General features: G+C 47.6%; 4 protein-coding genes and 1 long non-coding RNA gene across 9 annotated transcripts; 1 reads left to right on the top strand and 4 right to left on the bottom strand.

Moving 5' to 3' along the window:
* Positions 1–409: 409 nt before the first annotated feature.
* slc22a3 (solute carrier family 22 member 3) lies at positions 410–3,787 on the bottom strand. 2 transcript variants are annotated; one of them, XM_088400424.1, is made up of 10 exons: positions 3,187–3,787; positions 2,874–2,977; positions 2,653–2,807; positions 2,402–2,570; positions 2,226–2,343; positions 1,632–2,019; positions 1,460–1,568; positions 1,276–1,388; positions 1,093–1,192; positions 410–926 (listed from the first exon to the last, which is right to left on the bottom strand). In XM_088400424.1, the coding sequence occupies exons 1-10, from the start codon at positions 3,571–3,573 to the stop codon at positions 884–886; spliced, it is 1,686 nt and encodes a 561-aa protein (XP_088256550.1). In that variant the 5' UTR covers positions 3,574–3,787; the 3' UTR covers positions 410–883. The 2 variants fall into 2 exon arrangements, with proteins under 2 accessions (XP_088256550.1, XP_088256548.1); XM_088400422.1 differs by having other exon boundaries at positions 1,460–2,019.
* A 312-nt stretch (positions 3,788–4,099) lies between these two features.
* On the bottom strand, positions 4,100–7,426 carry txlnbb (taxilin beta b). Its single transcript, XM_088400433.1, has 10 exons — positions 7,361–7,426; positions 6,574–6,811; positions 6,293–6,384; positions 6,040–6,210; positions 5,720–5,914; positions 5,532–5,651; positions 5,385–5,459; positions 4,957–5,049; positions 4,785–4,880; positions 4,100–4,577 (listed from the first exon to the last, which is right to left on the bottom strand). The coding sequence occupies exons 2-10, from the start codon at positions 6,794–6,796 to the stop codon at positions 4,191–4,193; spliced, it is 1,452 nt and encodes a 483-aa protein (XP_088256559.1). The 5' UTR covers positions 6,797–6,811; positions 7,361–7,426; the 3' UTR covers positions 4,100–4,190.
* A 150-nt stretch (positions 7,427–7,576) lies between these two features.
* Positions 7,577–20,228, bottom strand: hivep2b (HIVEP zinc finger 2b). Of its 4 annotated transcripts, none has more exons than XM_088400416.1 (7): positions 20,082–20,228; positions 12,220–15,845; positions 11,777–11,934; positions 11,528–11,703; positions 11,146–11,244; positions 10,331–11,028; positions 7,577–10,176 (listed from the first exon to the last, which is right to left on the bottom strand). In XM_088400416.1, exons 2-7 carry the CDS (start codon positions 15,760–15,762, stop codon positions 9,838–9,840), a joined length of 5,013 nt encoding a protein of 1,670 aa, XP_088256542.1. In that variant the 5' UTR covers positions 15,763–15,845; positions 20,082–20,228; the 3' UTR covers positions 7,577–9,837. The 4 variants fall into 4 exon arrangements, with proteins under 4 accessions (XP_088256542.1, XP_088256541.1, XP_088256544.1 ...); XM_088400415.1 differs by lacking the exon at positions 20,082–20,228 and adding an exon at positions 17,471–17,750; XM_088400418.1 differs by lacking the exon at positions 20,082–20,228 and adding an exon at positions 17,471–17,750 and having other exon boundaries at positions 10,331–11,025.
* Positions 20,002–22,989, top strand: LOC148385003 (uncharacterized). Its single transcript, XR_015863409.1, has 3 exons — positions 20,002–21,421; positions 21,499–22,271; positions 22,383–22,989. It is a non-coding gene; the product is annotated as an uncharacterized LOC148385003 (long non-coding RNA).
* fuca2 (alpha-L-fucosidase 2) lies at positions 20,411–23,325 on the bottom strand. Its single transcript, XM_088400435.1, has 6 exons — positions 22,709–23,325; positions 22,386–22,573; positions 21,906–22,245; positions 21,554–21,764; positions 21,107–21,406; positions 20,411–20,690 (listed from the first exon to the last, which is right to left on the bottom strand). The coding sequence occupies exons 1-6, from the start codon at positions 22,897–22,899 to the stop codon at positions 20,553–20,555; spliced, it is 1,368 nt and encodes a 455-aa protein (XP_088256561.1). The 5' UTR covers positions 22,900–23,325; the 3' UTR covers positions 20,411–20,552.
* Positions 23,326–23,366: the final 41 nt, after the last annotated feature.

Raw genomic sequence — 23,366 nt, 5'->3', positions numbered from 1 at the left:
TCCAAGCCCCCTCTGCCCTCATTTAATGGGTCAGTGAAGCTTCGTTATGTGCGGGGAAAACAGTTTCCTAATTGTACAATAATCGTACATCTTAGGGAAGTCATTTCTGTCCTCCAGCAAGAATTTAAATCACAGTAGCAGAAATTCAACATGTTTAATGTTCCACTGAAGTTTGTTTTCATCACGTGACTCTCACGTTGTCAAATGTTTTCTCAGTCGCCCTCAAATGATTTTTTTATATATATAATGGGGAACCCACTTCTCACGCATACCGGGGATCTTCACGCAGTTAATGCATACACGTTGTCCCATTCAGTTGACCCGACGTATGTGGGGCAGCTTTTGTTGGCCCTTTCTGGGGAAACGTTCAGTGGGACAAAAGCTTGAACAAAAACATGCATCAATTAGATATACAGTATACAAACAGACTTCAACAATCGCTGGTATTGTTGTCTGGCTTTTAGGAAAAAAAAGTAAATGCTAAAAATGTTGGGCTTCATCTCACACTTTATCGGTACTTCTAAAATAGACACAAGGAGAAAGTAACCATGATGTCATACATCAATGTCTTGTGCACCTCCTAATTTGTTCTGAGAACACTGGAGGGAAAGGCCTCGTAAACACAATAAATTAAGTGCCAAGCACAGATGACTGGGCCCTCACAACCCCAGCCAAACTTTGATGCAGGGGTTACGTCAGATGGGCAAAACAGCTTCGCCATTTCGAAGCTCATTTGGACTATTTCTCTGGGAGGAGTTTGCCCAAGTGCCAAGAATTTTCCCAAAATAGCCTGGCAATTCATTTGTCAAAGTAATAAACAAAATCCCAAGAGGGTTTGAAATCCAGAAAGATGCAGAAATATTCTTGAGGCGCCGTTTTCTTGTCATGTCATCGAGACGTTTTCCTCCTTGGATTGGTTTTGTTTTCTACAAGAAGACACAAAAGTGGATGAGCGGGTACAAGAGGTGGTTCGAGTGAAAGCCACACCCTGAAGATGCCACAAAGTTACAACCGGCATCTCCAGACATCAAGAAAATCTGGCATTCAAACTTCCAGTAAGGGCAAAGAAGATTAACAGTAAATAAATTCTACCGTCTTAGAGTCTCCATGTCCTCGATGGTCTCGGGAAGAGCAACTCCCTTCATCTCCGGCAACAGTGTCACCAAGCCGCTGGTGACTACCGACATAACCCCTTCAACAACCAAAAGGCAAAGAGGATTTCTGGTGGTGCCTCATTGGTTTATGTATGGCACCTGGTATCAGGTTCTACTGTACCATAGAGACAAAAGGGAAGCTCCTGCCAGAAGGTGGCCAACCTGTAGAGCAGCAACGGGGCCACAATAACGCCAGCGTCACAGGCCGATGAACACACGCATGTGCCCAGATTTCTATGCAAAGAGAGACATGGACATGCAAGTCATACCTTGATGAGTAACATCCACAATCATCCCTTCCCTACCTCAGGGTGGTGGGATATAGCTCCGTGTTGGCAAAATTGAGCGTCATCAGTGTGGTAGCAATGGCGAGCCTCCCAATGAAGGCCACGGCTTTTTTCAACCAGGAAAGCTCTGCAGAGAAAAGTTCTATTCCAAAAATTAAGAATATCCCAGCAAAGGTTACCTCAAACCTACCTGAGGAAATGAACGGCACAGCCAGGCAGGTGAGGCCTCCGATTAAATTGGTCCCAGCCAGGAGGGAGCGTCTGCCGATTCTGTCCACGAGTAGGTAGAAAATCAGGCCCGCGGGGAGCTCCACCACCGAAGACATGAAGAAGTCCAAAAAGTGATCGTCACCCGTGATCCCCAGGCTCAAAATCAGGCCGTAGAACACAATACTGCTGGAAAACCTGCAGACAAAGCAAATACTTGAATCTGGGAAGGAATCAGGTCCAACTACCAAGTTCTTCAAACTGACTTGCCAGGCGTAAATTAAAATGAGCGTGATCCTCCTGATGAAGGGTGTCCTGAACAAGTCCAGAAAAGATACAGGATGTTGTTTCTTCTTCTCCAGAGGAATCATCTGAAGTGAATCAAACGTGCCACCGTATTTGGATCAAGACTCTTAAATTGGGTCAATGCTGAATTCATTACAAGTTATGGATGGACACTTCTATACTTTTGGAAAGCTTCTCCATCTCTTTTGCAACTTGCCGATGGCACTCTGTAAGACTCTTATCTCCGTGGCCACTTCCTTCACAGAACATGTTTTGAAACCTCGCAAAATACCTCTTGGTAGTTCTGCGGCAATCTTCTCCCGTTGCACTTGGCCACATCGGACACAATCCTCATGGCCTCAGAGTTCCTCTTCTGAGAGAAGAGCCAGCGTGGGGATTCAGGAACAATCCTGAGCAAACACACCCTCCCTCTGAATTTGAAGATAGCACTGAAGTGAATATGCTTACCAGTAGTATGGGATGAAGAGGAACGAGGGAAGTATCATGATAAGTTGCAGGGTCCTCCAGGAAGGCACAAGGTAAGCCAAGCCAGGCAGGATCAACATGCCGATGGAGATGAACGACTGGCACACCACGGACACAAATTTCTTCTTTTCTGAGCTGAAGAACTCGAACACTGTTTTTGGATCAAATTGGAGATTGGTTAAAATAAGATTTTGCGTCTATCCCACTTAGGGAATAAAATCATTTGAACGTACACAGAACGTAGCACGATGTACATGCCCCCTTTTCAAAAAAGCCTTGCAGGAAGCGAAATGCCAGAAGCAACGGGTACCACGGTGACAGCACGATACCAATGCCCGCAATGCCGAGGCAAATCATGAAGCCGATGAAACAAGGCTTCCTGCCAAACCTGCGAGAAGGACACATCATGACGTTTCATCTGTCGGGATTATTTCTACAAAAATAAACGTCCAACCTGTCGGACATGTAGCCAGTGATGAACGCACCGAAGAATAGCCCGCATGCCATCGTGACTTGGTTGAGATCGGCGAGCCAGGATCGCCCGCACACCAACGAGAACTGCGGGGCAGATGATGATTGGATTAGAGGGGTGCGTGCCTCCGGATTTGGACTCAATCTTGAAGTCTCAGACACATCAAAGATTCAAAGTACTTTCAGTTTGACCGTGGCGAGGGGGAACATCTGTTCTGGAGTGGTGTCAGAGTCTCACCAAGAAAAGTTGCTAGATTTGTTTGTAGAAAACTTCGAGAATATTCAGGGACAAGTACCTCCGAAACAATCGTGGAATGGCTTTGATCGAAAGCCCACCCGCCATCACAAGGTATCACAGAGTTCCCATCGGACGAGAGTAGTTGCTCCAGGTCACCGCAAGTATTCTGACTCAAGTTCAAGTCAAACCTGTCGCAGTGGCTCAAGGACACTTCTGAACGAGGGATGGTGACTTCCCTCACCTCCGCCTCCGTCCAGCCGCACTCCTCCTGGAGTCGCTCGGCCTCCGGGATGGCGCACCAGTGATTGGGCGTGTTTCCAAGAAAAAGTACCCCCATCAGGACAAAGGTGAAGGGGATCGACGGCAGGGAACATAGCACCAAGAGTTTCTTCTGGAAAAACCCATAGTCTCCAATTTGCACGATGAGATCACTGAAGTCTGCCATGGTTATTTATCGGGAGCAGTCTGGGACAGCTCAAAGTCCTGATTTATTATCAGTCTTGTGTTTACTTTCTGTTTCTTCCTGGAAGGGAAACGACTTTCAAATTGACCTTATTGTGTCTTCTACTAGCTTCTGATTTATGTGAAGAGTCCACTTTCATTTCCCAAATCCGATTGTTCCGTCTTGAGGTGATGCAAGTCGGCGCTCAGTGCACACAAGTACGCAATGACGTACGGTGGTAGCGGCTAATCGATCTACTAATGATTGACAGGTCTTATTGTTTTATACTCCCCGCCTTACCTGAGCTAGTATAAGTCACAAGGACCTTTGTGACGCTATCGTCGTCTTTGTTGGTTTTGATGGCTCAAACGAGCAGCTGTGCCGGTTGTATGGCGACTCTTATCTGCGTCTGCACCTCGGCCTGCTCATTGTTTAGCCACCGCTCCCATGTCAAGTGAATTTACACAGCACTGACAGCGCGTATATTCAAGCTCATGTCTCCATAGTGATTAAAAAAACAAAAACAGCCTTGGTGTCTGAACCTTCGGTGGAAACCGAAATATTTTTTTTTTATTGCCACAGAAATAACATGTACAGTATAAAGCAAAATATTTTAAGGGTTAATCAACAGGCTTCAGGTCCAAATGTTCTTGGGATTTGTCGCTTTGCTCTGTGTGGTTCTTCACCGCTTCCGGGGCGCCTTGTGTCGTGGTGTCGGCGGTAATCTCCTTCAGCAGCGCCTGCTCAGCTTTCAGTTTGGCCAGCTCGAGGCTCAGATGGTTTTCCAACGTTGCGACGGGCACGACGGGGTTCGTCGGGTCCTCATCATGTTCCTCCGGCGTCTCCTTCTGAGGCGTCTCAATCTTTGTCTCCTCGGATGGGTGATCTCCGGCTGCTTGAACCTTCTCATAGAGAGTTTTCCTCTCAGTTTGCAAAGCCCTGCAAAGGTTTTCCAATTTCTGGTTCTTGATGTTGAGGAGCTCCAGCTCCTTGTCCCTCACAGTTTTCTGCAGAGCACATTTCACACAGTCATTTACAACGGGCATCAATTCTAAAGTGATTTTTTGCTATTGGTGGGCCGGCCCGCTCCTTCTAAATCATCTCATTTTGAGGCTGGCACCTCCCGCCGCTTCGTTTGAGCTATAATGAGAATCACGCATACGGTACATCAGTTGATTAGGGAAGAAGAAGAAGAAAAAAAAAAGGCCCCTCACATCCGCCACCATCTCCACAAGATTTTTGCTGCAACCATCGAAGCGACTCTTCCATGATTGACACTCCTTCTCCAGCTTCTTCATCTTCTTGGCCATCTTGGAAGACAACAAACATGTTAAGCGCCTAAAAATAGCCGTTCCTCCGTTTTCCTTCAAAGGCTGCCAGTCGTACTTTATCCATGTCCTGTTTGAAGCTGCTGTAGACGCTGTTACTTTTTGAAACGGTGCCCTGGATCTCGTCAAACTTCTTGGAGTACATGTCGAGCTGAGGATACAAAACCAAATGTTAGCATTTCAAAAATAAAAAATTCCAACAAAATTAACACTGGAGACTTTTTTTTTGAGAAATATTTTGAGAGGAAATCCTAATTATTTGATACATTCAAATATTAACTCATACAAAATAAGTATTTATGAAATAAATATATAAATATAAAATTTAAAAAAACTTTTCTGTTACATTCGAATAATAACTAATACCAAACAAGTATTTAAAATAAATATATAAATAAATATGAAATAAAATTAAAAAATAAAAACAAAATAAACATTTAATTACAAAAAAAAAAGTTATTTCCACCCCTCCTGGTGTGATCATACCTGCGCCTTCAATTCCACCTCAGTCTCCTTCAAGAATTTTGCTTGCGACCTGTACTCTGCGGCTTTTTGTAGCAGCTGTTGGGATATTTTCAAGGTTGAGAACGGCCAGTATGGAAACAATGCAAAAAAGAAAAAGGGACCACGTACGAGTTCCCGCTCCAGCTTGTGTTTTTCCTGAGCCTCCTTCAGCAACATGTTGGACTGTGTCAGTTTGGTGTCCAGAAGCTTCTCCTTCAGGTCACGGTGCTTGAACACCTTCTCCAGGTTCTGGAATAAAGAGCTAGAATAACGTCTTTGCGTGATAACACGGTAGTAAACGGGGTCGGCGTACGTACCGCCTCGCGCTGGTCGTACTGCGTAATGAGGTTCTTGAGTTTTTCAGCTAGGGCGCTGTTTTCCTGACACAGTTTGGTGTTGCGGTTGCTGTGCTCCTCGATCTGGGTTTGAATGTCGGTTAGGGTTCCCTGGAAGTGGGTGGTGATCTCCTTCCGCTTCAGGTCGTCCTCCCGACACCTCTGCAGCGTCTCTTCCTACCGACCGACCATAATTTGGATTTGCGTGAGTTGGGTTTGCTCTATTGCTACGCTTTGGTAGCATCTGAGTGTTTCAGATCAATCCACTCATGTCAAACTTTGGTCAAGAAGATTAGAGGCACCTTCAAGGTCTTGTTGTGCCGCTGTAGTTCCCGACAGAGTCCCTCCAGTTTGCTGCGAGCCAGAACGGCGCGACTGTGCTCACTCTGTAGCTGGTCCTTCTCCTTCATCACCTGCAAAAGCTTCTTCTGCAGAAGCTTCAGCTGCTTCTGGTCGTTTCGGTGTTCTTCCAGCTACAAACGGCACATCAAGCCAATCCAGATGTCGTCAAGCCGATTAAACTCAGGATTAGTCTGATCCAGTAAATCCACTCACCAACTCGGCGTGCTTCTTGATGGTAGCGTCCAGTTTCTTCTCTGGAGTGTCGAGTTTGTTGAGACTTTGCATGAGGAGCATGGCGTCCTTTCCTGAGTGGTAACAGATGATTTACATTTAGCATGAATTCCATCACGGTCAGTACAATTTGGATTGTTGGATCTGAATCCCGATCTTTTACAGTTGAAGGTTGAGCAACCAAACTTTGGAGAGAAAATATGAGAAGTATTCCATTTGTCTTACGGACTGAAATGTGTTCTTGTTGCCCATACAAATCCTACCCAAGTTTTTGAGCATCTTTTTCTCCAGTTTCACGCTCCGTCGGGTGTTGGGCTGGACCTCTTCCACCTCTTCCTGCTCATCCGGAGTCTCCTCAGCTTGGTAGGTGCTGATGAGGTCTTCCAGTTGCTTGGCCAGGTCATTGGTGTGTTCAGCGTTAGGCTCTTCGGCAGAAACAGCTTGGGTGCTCTCTATGTGGCTGCTGTTCGTTGGACAGGACTCCATCTTTGTTTTGGGTAGCTGAGAGACAATCATCAACCAAATATTTGGTGGCTCATCGATTGTATTAGAAAATAGTCCTGCATGTGCATTTGTAAATTTATACTAAATTGTTCGGACACTTCTATGTATTCAAAAGGGGAATGGAGGAAAACAAGCAATACAGAGTCCCGCTCGGAGAATGTTTACGTGCATAAAATTAGCGCAGCCTTCACGCTGCTTTCACAAGTTGAGCGCACGGCACCTGTTCCAGAGCCACGGGCTATTTTAAGACCCTCTTTATATGGGCAAGACATTTATTTATTTCCTCCTAAACCCACGCTATTGACGGTAGGCAGCGGCGGCAGCGGCAGCTGCCTGCTCATACAAAAAAAAACTGATTTGCTTTGGAAAACGGGTAAAGGGAGCATAAATCTTTCGATTTTACGGCCGGCAGGGGTCGGAAGGTCGTCGCGTTGAGCTCGACGACAAATCATCATCAAAACAAGCACTGCTCAAGAGCCGAATGTTAAAACCACAGCGTGCGTAAGGTTAATTCTACGTTCATGCGGGCCAAAGGAAAGGTCTTACCAGGACCGAAGGCCGGGAGGGGAAAGAAAGAACGTGGAGGGGCTCGAACAGGCTGCCTGCCACCACAGATGCAACAGCTGTGATAAGACCACCTCAAAATAGACCAACCCCCCCCCCAGCAGGGGGCGACGTGAGGGGGGGGAAGTACAGGACAAGATGTATGAAATAAATTGCCACACACACATTCCTGGGTTAGAAGTATATTCTCTTCAAACAATATTCAATTCAATCTGAGCACCAAATGATAATAATAGATTAGCCCCGCCCCTTAACCCAAAAGCATCAGAGGCACTCCATCCCCGACCGAGCAAATTTGACGCAAACAAGTCAAACGATGGATTGGCTACTGAGGCTTTTTGTCCTCAATAAGTCTCGGCTGAGAGGTAAACAATTTGTCCTCTTCAACGTTATGAGAGGCACAATGCACTTTTAGTATATACATATACCATGTATGTATATATATACTCATGAATATATCATCAAAAGCAAACACAAACACAATCCGCGTACGCACATCGGATGAGCGGCCTGCTTTGCTTTGACAAAAAAAGTGATCCGAATCTGCAAGACGCGTCGTTAAAGCAGCGCACCTTTAAATATGATTTATGTAAACATGGAACGCCATTCGTATAATCCCTCCCGAGGCAAAGGCGGCGACGGTTCAATAAAAAGTTCCATCGCGACGCCGACATTTGCCATCGATACAAACGAGCCACGTTGAAAAGATTTCGGCGTTTCAACACTTGAGCCAAAAATCAAACACGCATGTATGGATGTATGTACAGAGGAGAAGCGTTTGGTGAACTGTCGATTACATTCGTGAGTAAATGTCGTCAACAGTCACGCGCTCGATAGAAGTAGGGATGGGCATCGGACGAGATTTTTTTAATATACTGTAAGGTGATGGGCATTGTTATATAATTTGTAATCATTTTCAAATATTTGAATAAAGTGTCTGCATGAAATTCTATTTTTATTGAAAATATTTTGGATGGCACAAATTTTAGCATTCACTTTATTGTTCAAGTTCTTCAATCCATATACTGTATTCATTCTAATTTTAAAATAAAAAAAATCTAAATTTAATTTAAATATTATTAATTGTTAAAAAAATTCTGATTTAACTTATTGTAAGTAAAAATATGACTGATAAATTGATGGACTAAAATTAAAAATATTCTTATATAAACTTTTATGGCTTTAAATTGACCTCATTTAACAGAATGATCAATTAAACTTAATTATTTGGGTCAATATTAAATATACAATACCATGTAAACGTGTTTAAATATTTGTTCTCTATTTTCAACTGTGTTTTTTCTACATAATTGCTATGCCCATCCCTAAACATTACATTTGTTGTGCATGTTTCTCTTGACGGCGTTATATAAAAAAAGAAGTGGAATGTTTCAAAAAGCGCCAAAAACCAAAATGTTTCCCCATGTCGTTCATTGCCCACGTCCAAAATAATGACAAAGTGCATTGTGGGAACACGGCGACTACGTGTGATGACGGTCGATAGAGGAGAGCAAAAAAGATATCAAAAGCAACGCCAGCTTGGTGGCTCACTGCATAACTTGCATCACTGCTGCATAATAAGTACATACTGTATATATATTATATATATACCATATATAAATAGTAGTCAAATATTTACCAGTATCAATAAGTGCTTACATCCTAATATATAAATACATCTTACAGTAATTACATGTTGACTTCCTGTAATTTTTGTGCAATAGCAAATCCCATGCAAGATAAAAACCACAACATTAAGAAAAAGAAAACAGATTTTTTTTCTTTTTTTTTTTAAAGATGAAACAAGCTCGCAAAGCTCTTCCTTGACCTTTTTAAACATCCTTCCAAAATAAAGGCACAGACCCTCTTTGCGCAAAAAGCGTCAAAATTTGGACTTTCTTATCGTACCCCCCCCTTCCCACCCTTTATTATTTGAAATATAAATATTTACCGCACTACTGTATCACACCTCGATATGAGTACATGAGACAACAGTCTATTCGCAAAGTACACGGACGTTAAAATACACTGCGTCTAAGAAGGAGGAGGGAGTGTAATACGTAAAAGGACGTTTTTTTTTATACAGTAATCTATAAATATAATTTATGTGCAATTGTATGCAAACTGCTATGTCAAACAAAAGGCATATTAGCATTTTACAGTAGATCTCTTCATATTGCACCTGCACCCAATGATGATAATAGTTAATAATCGTTGCTCGTCCAGTCCAAGGAAGCCAAGAAGCTGTGTCGTCATATTGCCTCAGTTGGGACCCAAACAAGTGGCAGGTGACCCAAAGTCCCCGGAGGGGACGGGGGCCTTTATCTACTAAGGGTCCCTTTGTTTTGATCATGAGCGAGGCAGTCCGAAGAGAAGAGCGGGATTCCTCGCCGTGAAGAATCTTTGTCATCATATTGCCCAAGTGCGGACCTGACAAGTTAGGTGGTGGCCCAAGGTCTCTAATGCGGGTCCTCCGTGTTGATGTTGAGCGAGGCAATGGCTTTCAAGCACGTTTGGACGTTCTCCTCCTGTCCACCGTCCCTGGTTCTGGAATCCGGGCTTCCCTGGTCTTCCTCCGCCATCTCGGGGGTCCCGTGTGCAGCCCCCTCCTCGCTTGCTGGGCTCGGTGGCACGTCGGAGGAGGCGGGGGAAGGTGGTGGCGCCCAGAGGGCTCCTCCGACGGGAAGTACGGGAAGCAAGCTGAAGGCCTGCTGCTGAGAGTGAAGAGGAAGGTGGCTCAGGAGATTCTGGTGGGGACCACTGGTGACGGCGGGAAGGCTGGAGATGCTCCTTTGCTCCTGTAAGGGGAATATGGATTCGAAACCCTCAGCAAATGGGCATACATTAATACATGACACAGACTAGGTAGCACGTGAGAAGGTGAGGTGGGGAGCGTCGACCTGACTCTGCCCCAAAAAGTACAAAAAAGGATCAGAAAATGGTGCTACCTACCAGCTCCATCTCAAAGGCTCCTTGTTGCTGAGCCAGGTCCACCTTGGTATGCTGTCTGCTCTTGTCGCTGCCACCTCGCTGCTGATGGGCCCCACCCCTGCGCGGTGAAACTGCCCTCAGCACGACCCGCTGCCTGCCCCGCACCGCCGACTCCCGCTTCCCAGCCATCTCTGCCCCGGGCGACGTGGGTTTCTCCGTCGCGACACAAGGAGAGAGGTGCTGAATAGGTGAGAATCCAGGCGAACTGGGCCTCAGCGGAGAGCAACGACCCCGCGGGGAGAGCTCACGTCTCGGGGATGGGTATCGCAGACGGGAGGGGGACGGTTCCCTGATGGGGGATTCCCAACCGGGCGAGAGGAGACATGAAGAATAAGGGTCGAAGAGGAAGCCGGCCTGGTCTGGAGACAGGACACTCAGCGTGTCATCCTCCATGGTCTTGTCTCGCTGGTCCGAGCCTGACCACCTGCCAGAGACTGTGACAGTGACCGGCAGTGACGTGACGCCACTGCCCGGCTGCGGACTGGTGCTCCTGGAACGCAGTTTAGGGGTGGAGTCGCCCTCGTAGTCGTCGTCCTCGTCCTCATCTTCATCGACATCATCCGCGTCTTCGTCCATACCATCTGAATATTCGGCGTCGGAGAACTGATGTTTGGCCGTGATCGCCACCTCCGTCTTGGATTCTTGCGGCGCCTCATCTACTTTAAAAAAAAAAACACAACAAAAGAAACTGACTGTATGTGAAGTGAAATTTATGCAACCCATGTTGCCCCGCTGACTTTAATATTTTCAAGACCAGTCGTCAATCGTATTCTTACCATGTTCCTGAATCTCCGTGTCATCCATTGTCACCGACACACCTAGCTCTAGACATTTCTTCATGTGCGCTTTCGACTTCATGTGCTTCGTCAGGTTTCCTTTTGAGAAAAAAAAACGAGGATTAACCTAAATTTCTAGCCTATGCGAGCAAACGAGGACTCGGCAGAAAGACAAATTACGCGACTTAACAAATCAGCTGATACTGTAAAAGCTCGAAATAATATTCCGCTGCGGCTGCATTTCCACATTATGATCCTCATGCACATTTTTGGACTACTTTCCAGACTTTCCATTGCAATCAAGACTCTTGAATAAATCCCACGAGAGCGGAAAAGAAAGTCAATCTCTACTTCATTTCAATCTTTCCATACCAACACTTACCTTTCGTTTTGAATGCAAAGTTGCAGACCTTGCAGATATAGGGCCTCACGTCCGTATGGGTTCGAATATGTTTCTTGAGCATGCTGGGCTTTTTGCAGCGGATGCCGCACTCCTCGCAAATGTATTTTCCTCGTCCACGTCCACGAACGTACACGTAGTCCTCATTGGACTTGTACCTGACAACAGGAAAAAAATGAGTGGCAAGTACTTTATAACACTGACGAAGCACCTTCGGACCGGGTTACTGACCCTCCCTCAAAGATCTTGATGCGCGTCGGAGCTGTTTGGGTATTTGACGCCTCCCTCTCCTTCCACTCTTCCTTGGCAGCCTTGAGTCTGAAGCTGGTGTCTTTCACCTTCTTGCCCGGGTTGACGTCTGCCTCTTTGGGCTCCGGTTTCCTCTGCAGCTGAATCGGACCAGCAAACGTATTGTTAACACACGCTGGATGTAACATGACTCGGTCAGCCACTGTACACGGTGCATTTCTTCATTTATATGGTCTTATAGTCTCATGGCCCATTGTGATTTCTAGCCCTTGTGGTTTTGTATTGTCCGTAGTATTTTTTTTTTTTATTCATAGATTTATTTTTTATACTTAGGCTATTGTACTATAGTAATTCGACGACTCATACCACTCATGAGCAAACCCCGGGTGTAGAAAGCAAAGAGGGCTTTTGTTTCATTTCCTCACCTGTTCGCCCGTCTGCCGCCACACGACAAGGGATGAAACCAGTTTCCCATTGCCAGGCTGACACATGGCAGCCATTGAGTAGATCAACTTGCCTCCCTTCTGTTTGGAGTGCAGCAAGGCCAGCGCAGCACTGGTGCTTAACTCCGGCGGATTGGGATTGCGTGAGCTGACATGCCAGGTGTCATAGACGGAACACGGAGCTCCACCACCGCCGCCGCCTTCTTCGCCGTCGTGCGAGCAGCTCGGCTTGGTGTAGCTGAGATAACACCAGCTCACACCTGTCGCCGTGCGAAGACTTGGAAAGGAAGACGGCGTCCCCCGACGCTCCGCCTCTGCGACCAGGATGTCCCGGCTGAAGAGCGCCAACGTCCTCGTTTCCATCTGCGCCCGTTTATCCGTGCCTGCTTGTTTCAAATGCGGAGGCGAGCTGGTATCCAAGGAGCTGCTCTCCATAGCAGACTCCACGCTGTGTTCTTCGGTCACTTGTCGAGGCGTGATAAATTTTCTCCTGTGTGAATCATCCTCCAAGTGGCCCTTGCCCAGCTCCACTGCACTCAGCTCCTTCACAATTTGTCCAAACATCCTTTCCTCCTTCACACGCTTCTGCTGCTTGACTTCCATAAAGAGGTCTAAGCTGCTGGCGGGCGAGAGCATGCGTTTGCTCGCGCCGCCGCTGGACGCGTTGGTGGTGGAGATGGTCCGAGAGGTGAGGGAAAGGGGGATGCCAGTCTTGAGTTTGGCCGAGGATAGGTCCAGGGCTTCCACAGAGACTGAGTGTGTGGTGGCTCGATTCTGAGAGGCAGCTAATGCAGGGCTAACTTTATCGTAGTGATTGTCAAAGATCTGTGACACAGATGTGTACGTGAGGCTTCCGTAGCTCGGCACGTGAGTCTGGAGTCTTACGGGGATTAACAAACCGGGATGCGGGAGCTGGGGGAGTGTGATGGGCAGCGATGAAGGGCTTGCGCCACCACAAAATATTTGCACGTGTGAGGCTTCGGTGTCCATGCTCAGTGACTCCTGGCGCACCAAATTCCCCCTCTGTCTCTCCTTTGCCAAGTCCCCGAGTCTAACTTTGGATGTTGGATCGAGGCTTCCATAGTCAAACGATACGCTGCGTACCTCTGGGAACTCCTTGCGCAAGTTGCAAGGGGCCTGCTCCGAGGAGGAGCGTCTCATTTCATGTTGCTGACGCTGATGGAGAACAGAGAGCGAGTGGCCGCTTCCCGGCACGGCTAAGAGCTCCAGAGGCTTGCCAAATTCATCCTGCCTGGCAGGAGAAACCGGCTTCAGGCTCTCCTCCCTGTCAAAGGAGAAGGTGGAGCTGTAGGATAAGTTACTGTCCTGACTGGGGCTTCGTGAGAGACTGGTGCAGGCCGATTCAAAACTGGACTCCCCCGAGGAGTGCTCAATGTCAGCAAGGCGCAACCTTTTCTTCTTTGGGGGGAGTTTTTCAGGGGGGAACTGAGCTAATGTTTCACTCCGCTGCGGCCATTGAAACTCTTCCACATGCTTCTCCGGCTCCTTCACCGGCACGTCCGGAGCTTTGTCCGGACTGTCGGGCTCCACGGTGACTCTGATCTCCGGTACTTGTATATTGGGCTGTCGCACCAGTTTAGCACCCAATTGAAAGGACTGCCTCAGTGTGCCATCGCCCCTGTCCATCTCAAAAGACTCCTCCATGGGTTGAAAGGAGGAGAAGCTCTCCTCCCTCTGCCTGAGACTCTTGTAGGACTCGGACTGGTCGGCATGAGGCCTGTTGATGAAGTTTGTGTGCTGGATAACCGAAATGACATTTCCTAATGTTTTTCGAGCACACATTTCAGGGCTGACTGAGATGTCCATGTCAATCCTGTCCAGCTGCATACTCAAACGTCCTTTCAGGACGCTTACCGTACCGTGGCCGGCTAGCTTCGACTCGTAATCCTTACCGGAGTCAAACATTTCTTCACACTGTCCGTGATGCACTTCATACTGAGGTGGCAGATCTTCCTCTTCCCGTTTTTCCTTCCGGCGCTTCCGGGTCGCTAGTTCCATGGCATGCCTCTGCAGGTTCACACTCGGCGGATAATCCATTTCCAGTCCCGCAGGTGACATCTCGCTTGCCTTCCCGTGGCCGTCGCTGTCCACGTGGCCCTCGTGGGACGGCAGCTCGAAAGCAGCTTGCCGCCGCAGTCTCCTCATGCCCGCGTTGCTTGTTCTCTCGTCGAACGAGTGGCTGCCCCGGAGGGCCTGGGGCATGGTCAGGCTGACCGCCGAGGACGTGGGCATGGAGTTGCTCCTGAGGAGGGTTGCCATGTCAGAGCCAGTGTCCAGCTGTGCTTCTTTCATCTCTTCCCTGGTGAAAGACTTTGTATTTATTCGGATTGACTCGACTGTGTCTTTTTCCTGGGTGAAAACCCGAGAAACTCCTTTCTCTGAGTATCGTTCTACCTCACCGGAATCTGTATAGCAAGCAACCGTGGTCTGCTTGGGGCTGGGCCTGTAACACTTCCCGAACATAATTTCCTGGTAGGATTTGGCGTTAGCGTTCGGGGGGCTAGTCTGATGCTCGGCACTTTCAGATCGGGAAAAATAGCCGGAATCCGTGCTGCCTTTACTCGACTGACTCGGAAGGGACAGATTGTGTTCCGAGTCGCTGCTCCTTTTCTCCGACAGGCGAAGTGCGAGCCTTTGTTTAATTGTGCAAGATTGAATTGCACGATTAGCCTCAACAGTGGTGACAGGAATGGGATTGATTTCCGGTGGGTGGGATGAGCTGTCCTGAGTCGACGTTGACATCGCCGATGCCTTTTTGTGAGAAATGAGGTTTAGCACTTTGACAGCGGTGTGATCGGAGGTCTCCGCCGGGGAGTCCAGCAGCAGCAGCGGGTCACTGAACGTGTCGTCGTCAGTGTCTGTACTTTGCTCGCCGTCAGAGAACAAATCCCCGTCGCCTTCAAAAGACCCCTGGTCCACGTTGACATTGTGAGGGAACGGCGGCGTTCCAGCTTTGACCGAGTGAGCGTGGGACTTGCGGTGTTTGTACAAATTGCTCTTGGTTTTGAAGGAGAACCCGCAGGGGACGCACGGGTATGGCCGTTCTCCGGTGTGGGACCGGATGTGTTTCTTTAGTACACTGGGTTTGGCGCATGCCCTTCCGCAGTATTCGCAAACATATTTGCCAGGCTTCTGTGGTTTCAACTCAACCTTCCCGCCGCCCTCTGACTGCAGCTCCATCCCTGAATAGTAACTCTGTTGCTCAGGTGAACTCGGGGACTTCCTTTGTCTGACGGCTACTTTGGCGGCCTGCAGTGAAAACGACGCTTCGGTGTCTTTAGGAGTTTGGGAGATGGAATCCTCATTGGCCAGTAACTTCCCTGAGTTGGGAGCTTTTTTGGAACCGCCTGTGTCTTTGGCCGGGCCCTCCGGCGGGTGCTGGTGCCACCCTTTTCCCTCCATTTCCACCGATGGACTCCTTCTTATCTCAGGTGTGCATTGTTTTGCTGCGGCATCTGTGTCCTGACCTTCCAGAGAGCCTGTGGCGGTTTCTAGTGACTCCATTAATCCGACGTTGCGTTCGTTTCTCGGGGATAATATTTCTTAGGTGTCAGTAGTGATGTTTAGGTACACGTGTGACGGCTCATCTGCAATACAGGAAACAGAAAGCAGGGATTATCAGCACTGAAAACATGCATGTTTTTGGAATGTCAATCAAAGCTGGAGTACTGAAGGAAAACCCTTGGAAGCTCAAAGATGACATGCCACACGGGGAAAACCTAAAATCTGGACCCAGAACCTCAGAAGTGTAAGGCAGATGTGCCAAGCACGAGTCTGCAGAGCTTTAATCCCACCATGCGTGCATACTGAGCTACTGGGTTGAGTGCTGTGGCATCTAAGAAATAGATGAGCATCAATATCACCTCGTATTCCCTCACGTCTCACACTCGGCGAAGAAACACCGTCCCCTCATGAATTCTGTGAATTGGTTTAGCCTCAACACCGGAGGGCACATCCTCGTCCTCCTCATCCTCCACCTCACTTCATCCTCTCAGTATCAAATGCGGTGTCCTCCCTAACGAGGTTATGTAAGATTATCTGGTTCAAACCCTCCGAGTTCCCCCTTAATTAGGACATTGTTTCTCTCTCTATATATATTTTTTTCCCTCTCTCCTTTGGTTGTCGGTGCACCACGAACGGCCCAGCGCGATTCACCGAGGATGCGAATCCAAGGTGACTCGTCGCATGCGGACAGTCGCCTGAAAATAACAGAGATGGGAAGGGAGGCCACATTTGAGTGGTCCATTTTAAAAAGATTCTTGGAAGAACTAGTCACTTTTCTACTGTACGGTACCTTTACACATGCTAATGTTAGCTTAGCCTGTTGCTGTGCTACAATCTCCATTTTGCTGTGAGGCGCCGCTTTCTTGCTTACTTTATTTACTATTTAGCAAGAAAATTACATTTTGTTCAATGTTTCCTTTTCGTATGACTTGATATGTTCAATGGGAAGGGATTTTTTAAATTTTCCCACTTGCCTACGCATTAGCGTAAAATAATCCAAACGATGTGTTCATTGTGGCACGTTGACCTAGCCTCCAGTTAGCATAGCTTGAACCGACTAATATGTTTTTTCTGTGAATGTGAGTTGAATTGAACTATTTCCCATTCTTGATCCAACTGACGTGATCTTGTTTTTTTAAACAGATTTCAAAGTATAATTTAGAAAAACTCAATCTGACTCATGTGGCATTTCTCACCTGTCTTATCAAGAGTGAATGCATTCAACGCAGCGGGATTTTTTTTCCCGCAACTTCTCGTTCTTAAGGCATTATCGCACCGATGCGACATGTTTTTGCAGTTTCAAAGTGGAAAACAACACTCCCTTAACTGAGCCGAACGAGTTGACTCGAGTCAGTGCCACGCTGTGGAAAAGCAGGTTAACACAACATTGTGTGGGGGGGGGGGCTTTGAAGTCTCCCTCCTCAAGGTCGATTTGACCTCATTGCTTAGTTTCCATCCCTCCGAGGTCCTCAAAAGCCGACTGCGGCGTACGCCGGATTAATCCCGCGTTTGGCTGCGCGCACAAAGACACAGACGCATGTTGTTGTGTTGCACCTGTGCAACAAATGCATGACACAGCAGCGGTGCGAAGCGGAGGTGGATGGTAAAAAACAAACGCTCCGTCCCTTTAAACCCGAGCATCCATAAATATCACAATGACATTCACACGCATGCACCCCCCCCCCCCCCCCTTGATCCTCAGACAAACCTGAGATTTCAACCTCCTCCTCTCCTTCCATGTCCCGCATCCTCATTCCTCATCCCGCACCGTCCATTCCGCCTCCGTCGGGATAAGGAAAATGAGCGCCATGGTAAACGTCCCATCAGTCCGGAGTGGCGGCGGTAGCGGCGCACATTTGGAGCGTTCTATTGATGCGAGCCAGTCACCAGAGAAAATACCCAAGCATGACGTGCAGACCCGGGTACAAAAATAGCAAAGGGGCCCTGGGAGGGATTACACAACGGCCCACGTTTCAGGGCGCTTTTCCTCTCCGGCTCTGGCAGCTCACTCAGGCTGGGTAGGAGGAGAGGGAAAGCGAGGGTGGGAGGGAGTCAGATGTCCTGATCATTGTCAAAAGCTGCTCTTCATTCATCAAGAACTGAGAACCACCCTTCAAAAGGTGCAATTCACGTGGCCTATATGGCGAGGAGGAAGTGGGAGAAGGAGGGAGGAATAAAAGCCGTAGGGGGCTCTTTTGTGAGATGCTTCCCGTCACGACGTCCTCGGGCTCCATTCACAAAGCAGGAGAACCGTCGACGTCGTGACAAGACGAGCCGGGCTTAATGCCGCCGGATGATGTGCAGCTGCACGCCGCATCCTGCCTATGCGCCCGAGCCGAGTCAAACCCCGACATGATTACTGTATTCCTCCCAGAGTATATCAAATTTTTTTAGATTATATCGAAAGAACTAAACAGAACAACGTGACCATATACAAGATGACCACACAGTTACGTGGAATCTTCAAGCTTCGCCCACACGCAATGGCGAACACTCGATTTTTTTCACAAGTGACAGTCGCCCATCTGTCTCGTACACATGGTACAAATTTGGTAGCCGCCGGACGAAAATCTCTGGCAGTAGTTGGGTTTTGAAGGACCCATGAAAATGTGCAACCTGAAACCAAAAGAACTCCAAATTGGCCACTTCAAATAAAAATGGCAGACTTCCTGTGTCCTTTCAGGCTTCTTGAGACATTTTAACGGCTCGACTCATGATAGACATGCCAACGAAATGTCACGTTGCCAAGGGAAACTCGGTTCAGGAGTTGAATTTTTACAGGGCGCTATTAAAACAAAATGGCCACCTCAACAAAATGGCCGATTTCCTGTGCTGTTTCAAGTATGCCTTTTTTTTTTGTAGGTGACTAAATTGATATTAGAATCTTTAAAACGTTTTTAAAAAAATAATAATAAAAAGGGAATACCAAAAACATATTTTAAAAAATGCTGTTCGTGACTAAGTGGGCCAAAAAGGTTTCAGACTCTTTCAGACTCCGTTAACACTGCACTCCTCGTCTAAGTGGCCTAACGAGCGGAGAATGCCGAGCGTGTGTATTGAAAGAGGAGCTCCTCAGGGCGCTATTCTTAGTCATCGAGCGTGGAACAAGTCGTCGCCCGCTTGCAGATCCATTATGCAGCACGGGATGATTGGGGAGGGTGGGGTGTGGGTTCTAAAATAGCTAATACAGTCAAGGTCGTCATCTATAAATACAAATGCTCTCTCTCAAGAAGATGCACACTTGCTAGGAACAGCTGAGTGGGATTCCATCTTGCCCCCCCCCCCAACACACACACACACCTCCCCAAATGAACACAGTGGATGAGGGACATGGGAGGGTGTGTTATGAATGGAAGGTTTGAGGATTTCTCTCCGGCCGATCACACATCATTCACCTTCATCCTTCCGCCCAGCACCATCTCTTTAAAATCGGAAAATAAGCTTGACAACTAGTGGCGCGTCGCCATGGCAACAGAGTCTGCCACAATGGCCCTGCTTCCTGTCGGCATATATAATTACCAGCAAATGTAAGAAGTGAGTGTGATGATGCGGCAGGGGAAAGAAAAAGTGTTATATTAAATATAGATACTAAGACACAGCCGTTAAAACAAAATGTTTAAATTTGCATGTTTTCATATCTATTTGTTAGACTACAGCCATATAATAGAAAAATACCAAGAATATAAAATTGTTTTATATTTCTAATTGTACAGTAAAAAGATGTTATTTGTAAAATTGAGTAAAAATATAGTGTGTGTGTATTTTATGATATTAAAATGTCCTCTAACACATATTTCAGAGCAGTAACCTATTTATCCGTGTATAATATCCCGCTCCATAAAGTGTGAATACCAACAATCCATTTGAAAATGAATTCATCCTTCAATTCAAACATGGCTTCTTTTGCTGGCTGTTGTCGGATCAGCTGTCACGTGCCTGCCTATATGGGGATATCCGGCTCACAGTGCGTGAATGCGCGCGCGCGTGTTGTTGATGTTGGGGTGGGGAGGAGGGGGGGGGGTATGCATGGACCCGAGAACCCCCTTGGTCGCCCCCCCATCTGCATGTCATGGAACATTGGCAGAACTGGGACCCCCCCCCCCTTCTTCTTGTTAAAAAGCGTGCGGCAGCGGGGAGGGAGCACACACAACGACCCCCGCACTGGAGTCACCCTCTCAGGTGACAAACACCCCCCCCCCCCCCCCCCCCCTCACTTAAGAACCCCCGACCACTGGCAGCCTAAATTCGGCTCTGATCAAGCTATGCGCAAAAAAAAAAAAAAAACAGCATAGAAAAAAAAAAAAGCGGCGGAGGCTTACCAGGTATTAGACGGCTTCATTGGACCCTCGAGTGGACGGATGTGCATATCGTGGGGGGCGGCGAGGATGGTGTCCGAGGGGGTCGCTTTCTTTCCGGAGTCGTCCGAGATGAGCTTGGAGCGTGTCCTTACGCCTCCTCCGGGGTGCAGTGCAGCTAAGCGCCACCAGAGGACGCCAAAAGCAGCTCACGGCGTTTGATTCACAACCGTGGCTATTATTAAAATATTCACAGCCCCGCCTCTTAAGAATATACAGTATTCATCCAGGGAAGAAAAAAATAACACCATCAACTAAATTAAAATTCTGTACTGTACATAAGAAGGACAAAATAATTTCCAGCTTTTATTTAAAATTGTTAAAAAAAAAAAAGGTAATTCACCCGAAGCAGCAGTTTCATCACCTTGCGGTAAGGAGTTTAATTAAGCAGTTCTGTGCATCCAAAATTTTGAATCTTTGTCGTCGTCGTCTTGTTCATTTGGCACCTGTCAGCCTGAGGGTCCAGGCCCACTGGCATGGCATCTGGCTGATGGACAGCTGAGGTAGGAAGACCTGGAGACCGTGGGGCGTCGCAGGCACCCACTTCACGGGCCCGTGACCCAAGAGCGCCACCTAGTTTTGACATTCCCAGCCCAGAGGAAAAGCACAGAGCACATTTTTTTAAAATAAGATTACAGACGGTCAGAGAACAAAAATCGATGCGAGTGGCCCCGCTTCCCAGAAAACTACAGCGGAATCTGAGAAGGGATCTTAGTGAGTCAGCAGAGGCAGCGTGAGCACGAAGGCCGGCCAGCAGGTGGCGGCGGGTGGGCGTGCGTGACGGAATTCTTTGAACAGTAGACGCCCACCGGGAGAGCAAAAAAACAAAAGCTAGCCACTTGAGCCACTTTATGCGCGCTGTTGCGCCCAATCAGTAAGCCTTGTTGTATTATGTTCAAGTGATTCTCAAAGTGTGGCACGAGGGCCACGAGTGGGACACCAGCTTTGTCTCGTGGGACACAAAAAAAAAATGCATCCAGTCAACTTACCTGAGTGTGGCCCGGTGTGACCTCAGGTTCTCCAAGGACTAAAATTCCATCAGTCGGCCATACAAGAAAAAAGGCAAACACGGTATTCTGCTGCGGTCTGGATGTGTACCAGACGGCGGATGTGACGGTGTCATTCTGAGCCCGCCAGGCGCTGCTGTTGTAGATCCCCTCGCCGTTCACCCTAAGCCAATGACCAATCTGACGGAGGCGCTCCTCGAAGATGGGTGTGATCCTCCCATCCGCCGTGGGACCCACGTTCATCAGCAAGTTGCCGCCGCAGGACACGGTCTCCACCAACGTCTGGAGGAACACAAAGTAAGTAAGAGGTTAAGTAACTAATCTAAAAAAATACTGAAGTGCCCATTTTTGACTCTGAGGCCAATTTCCCTTAGCAACAAGCAGTTAGATAGCCATGTCCTGCCGAGTGATGTCATTGGACATATTCACCGCCACAATCTCCTCGATGGTGAGGTAGTCGGCGAGCGGAGCGTTGCGCCTGTAGCCCCACGACTTGGTGTCGATGGTCATGCAGTTCTCCCACTTGTGCGGCAGCAGGTGACCCGGCTGGTAGCGGTCGGCACAGGTGTAGTAGCCGCCATGTTTGCAGATGGAGCCCGAGCCCCAGCGGTCGTTGGTCACCACCGTGTCCCGCACTGGACTGCCCGTAAAAAAAAAAAAAAAAATACTAGAAGAGTGATTCTCACTTTAGTGGAACCTGGGTTGCTGGTCTGAAAACAGCTGTAATATTTTCACAAAAGAAAATATTTTTGTTTGCAAAAAAAATAATTAAATTGTTTACCTGTCATTGTAGAGCCAGGCTAGGAACCCGGTGCTGTTCCAGTATTTGTCTGGAGCATCCCCGTCTCCGTCCGACCACAGCACGTCGGGCTTGTACGTCAGGACCAGATCGTAAAGTTCGGGAAGACTCTTGGTGACAGCAAAGCTATTGGTGGTGAAGTGGTTGGCGGCGTCCTGCAGGAATAACGGATGAAACCACTCGAAAAGCGAGTGGTACAGACCCAGGTGAAGGTCGCTGTGAGTGCGCACGGCGGTGGCCAACTCCGCCACCAGGTCACGCTTGGGGCCCAAGTCCACGGCGTTCCAGTTCCATGAGGTCTTAGAGCCCCACAATGTGAAACCTAAGGATGATCGACAGCTTCAATTGGTAACCGGTTAACATCAGAACATTTTTACAGTGATTAAATAAATAACCTTGCATGGGTCAATATTGTAACAATGATATTTTTTCGATATATTGTGCATCCCTACTATGCAGGACCTTCGTGGTGTTTTGTGGTCAACACGATGTACTTGGCTCCCGATGCGGCAAAGATGTCTGTCCATTCTTTGGCGTCGAAGAACTCTGCGGTGAAGTGGGGGGCAAAGTCTTGATACATGAAGTCCGGTGGGTAATTCTTCTGCATGAAGGCCACATAGGACTGCAGCTTTTGCCCCTGCCAGTACCACCTGCAAGACACAAAAACGCCACTAGGTGTCAGTATTACGCTGCATTCCGTTCCCTCTCCATCGTAAAAAAAGTCAGCACAATAATACTACATGGAGTTTTGTGCAACTTTAAAGACAGGGCAGTAGAGGTCTCACCAGAACCACTCGCTACCGAAGCTTGGCACGGAGAAGACCCCCCAGTGGATGAAGATGCCAAACTTGGCTTGGTCGTACCACTCCGGCAGTGGCCTGGAATCGATGGACTCCCAGTTGGGTTCGTATTTTGCCTCGGTGATGCGGATGGACAGCAGGCAAACGAGGAGAAACGTAGTGATTAAAACCGTCATTTTTATTGAAATAACTCAAATGTTTTAGCCGGGGGGGGGTGAAATCCTCGTACTGTCAAAATGAGGAAATAAAAAAAAAACGGAAGCTTGTTTGACTTTCCTAGGGATCGGTTCGTTCAAGTTCTATTATACCTTTTTTACCTTATATTGCACACTTGCATTAACATACAGCCTAAAAAAATATGCTAAAAATACATGACGCTGCTATTGATTAAAACAGTACAAAGCCGCAGCAGCCGCAATCGTGAAGCCCGCACCGTGCAAAATGTATAACGCATGCGTAACCGGGAGTTTTCGAAACTATATGTGTCTTTGATTTTATTTGATATATTTTTCTCAATAATCTATTCAATGTCCAAAATCTTTAGGTTAAATTCAAGCGACAATATTAAGCAGTAAACAAAGCGAAAGCGGCCTTGGTTGATGACGTTTACTGTTGCGTACGTTTGATTTGATATTTCTTTATT

Source organism: Syngnathus floridae, chromosome 16 (genome assembly GCF_059516105.1).
Source record: "Syngnathus floridae isolate MCC-2025c chromosome 16, RoL_Sflo_1.0, whole genome shotgun sequence".
Taxonomy (NCBI): Eukaryota; Metazoa; Chordata; class Actinopteri; order Syngnathiformes; family Syngnathidae; genus Syngnathus; species Syngnathus floridae.
Note: the sequence above shows the minus strand (reverse complement) of the source record. Positions and strands in the feature narration are given on the sequence as shown.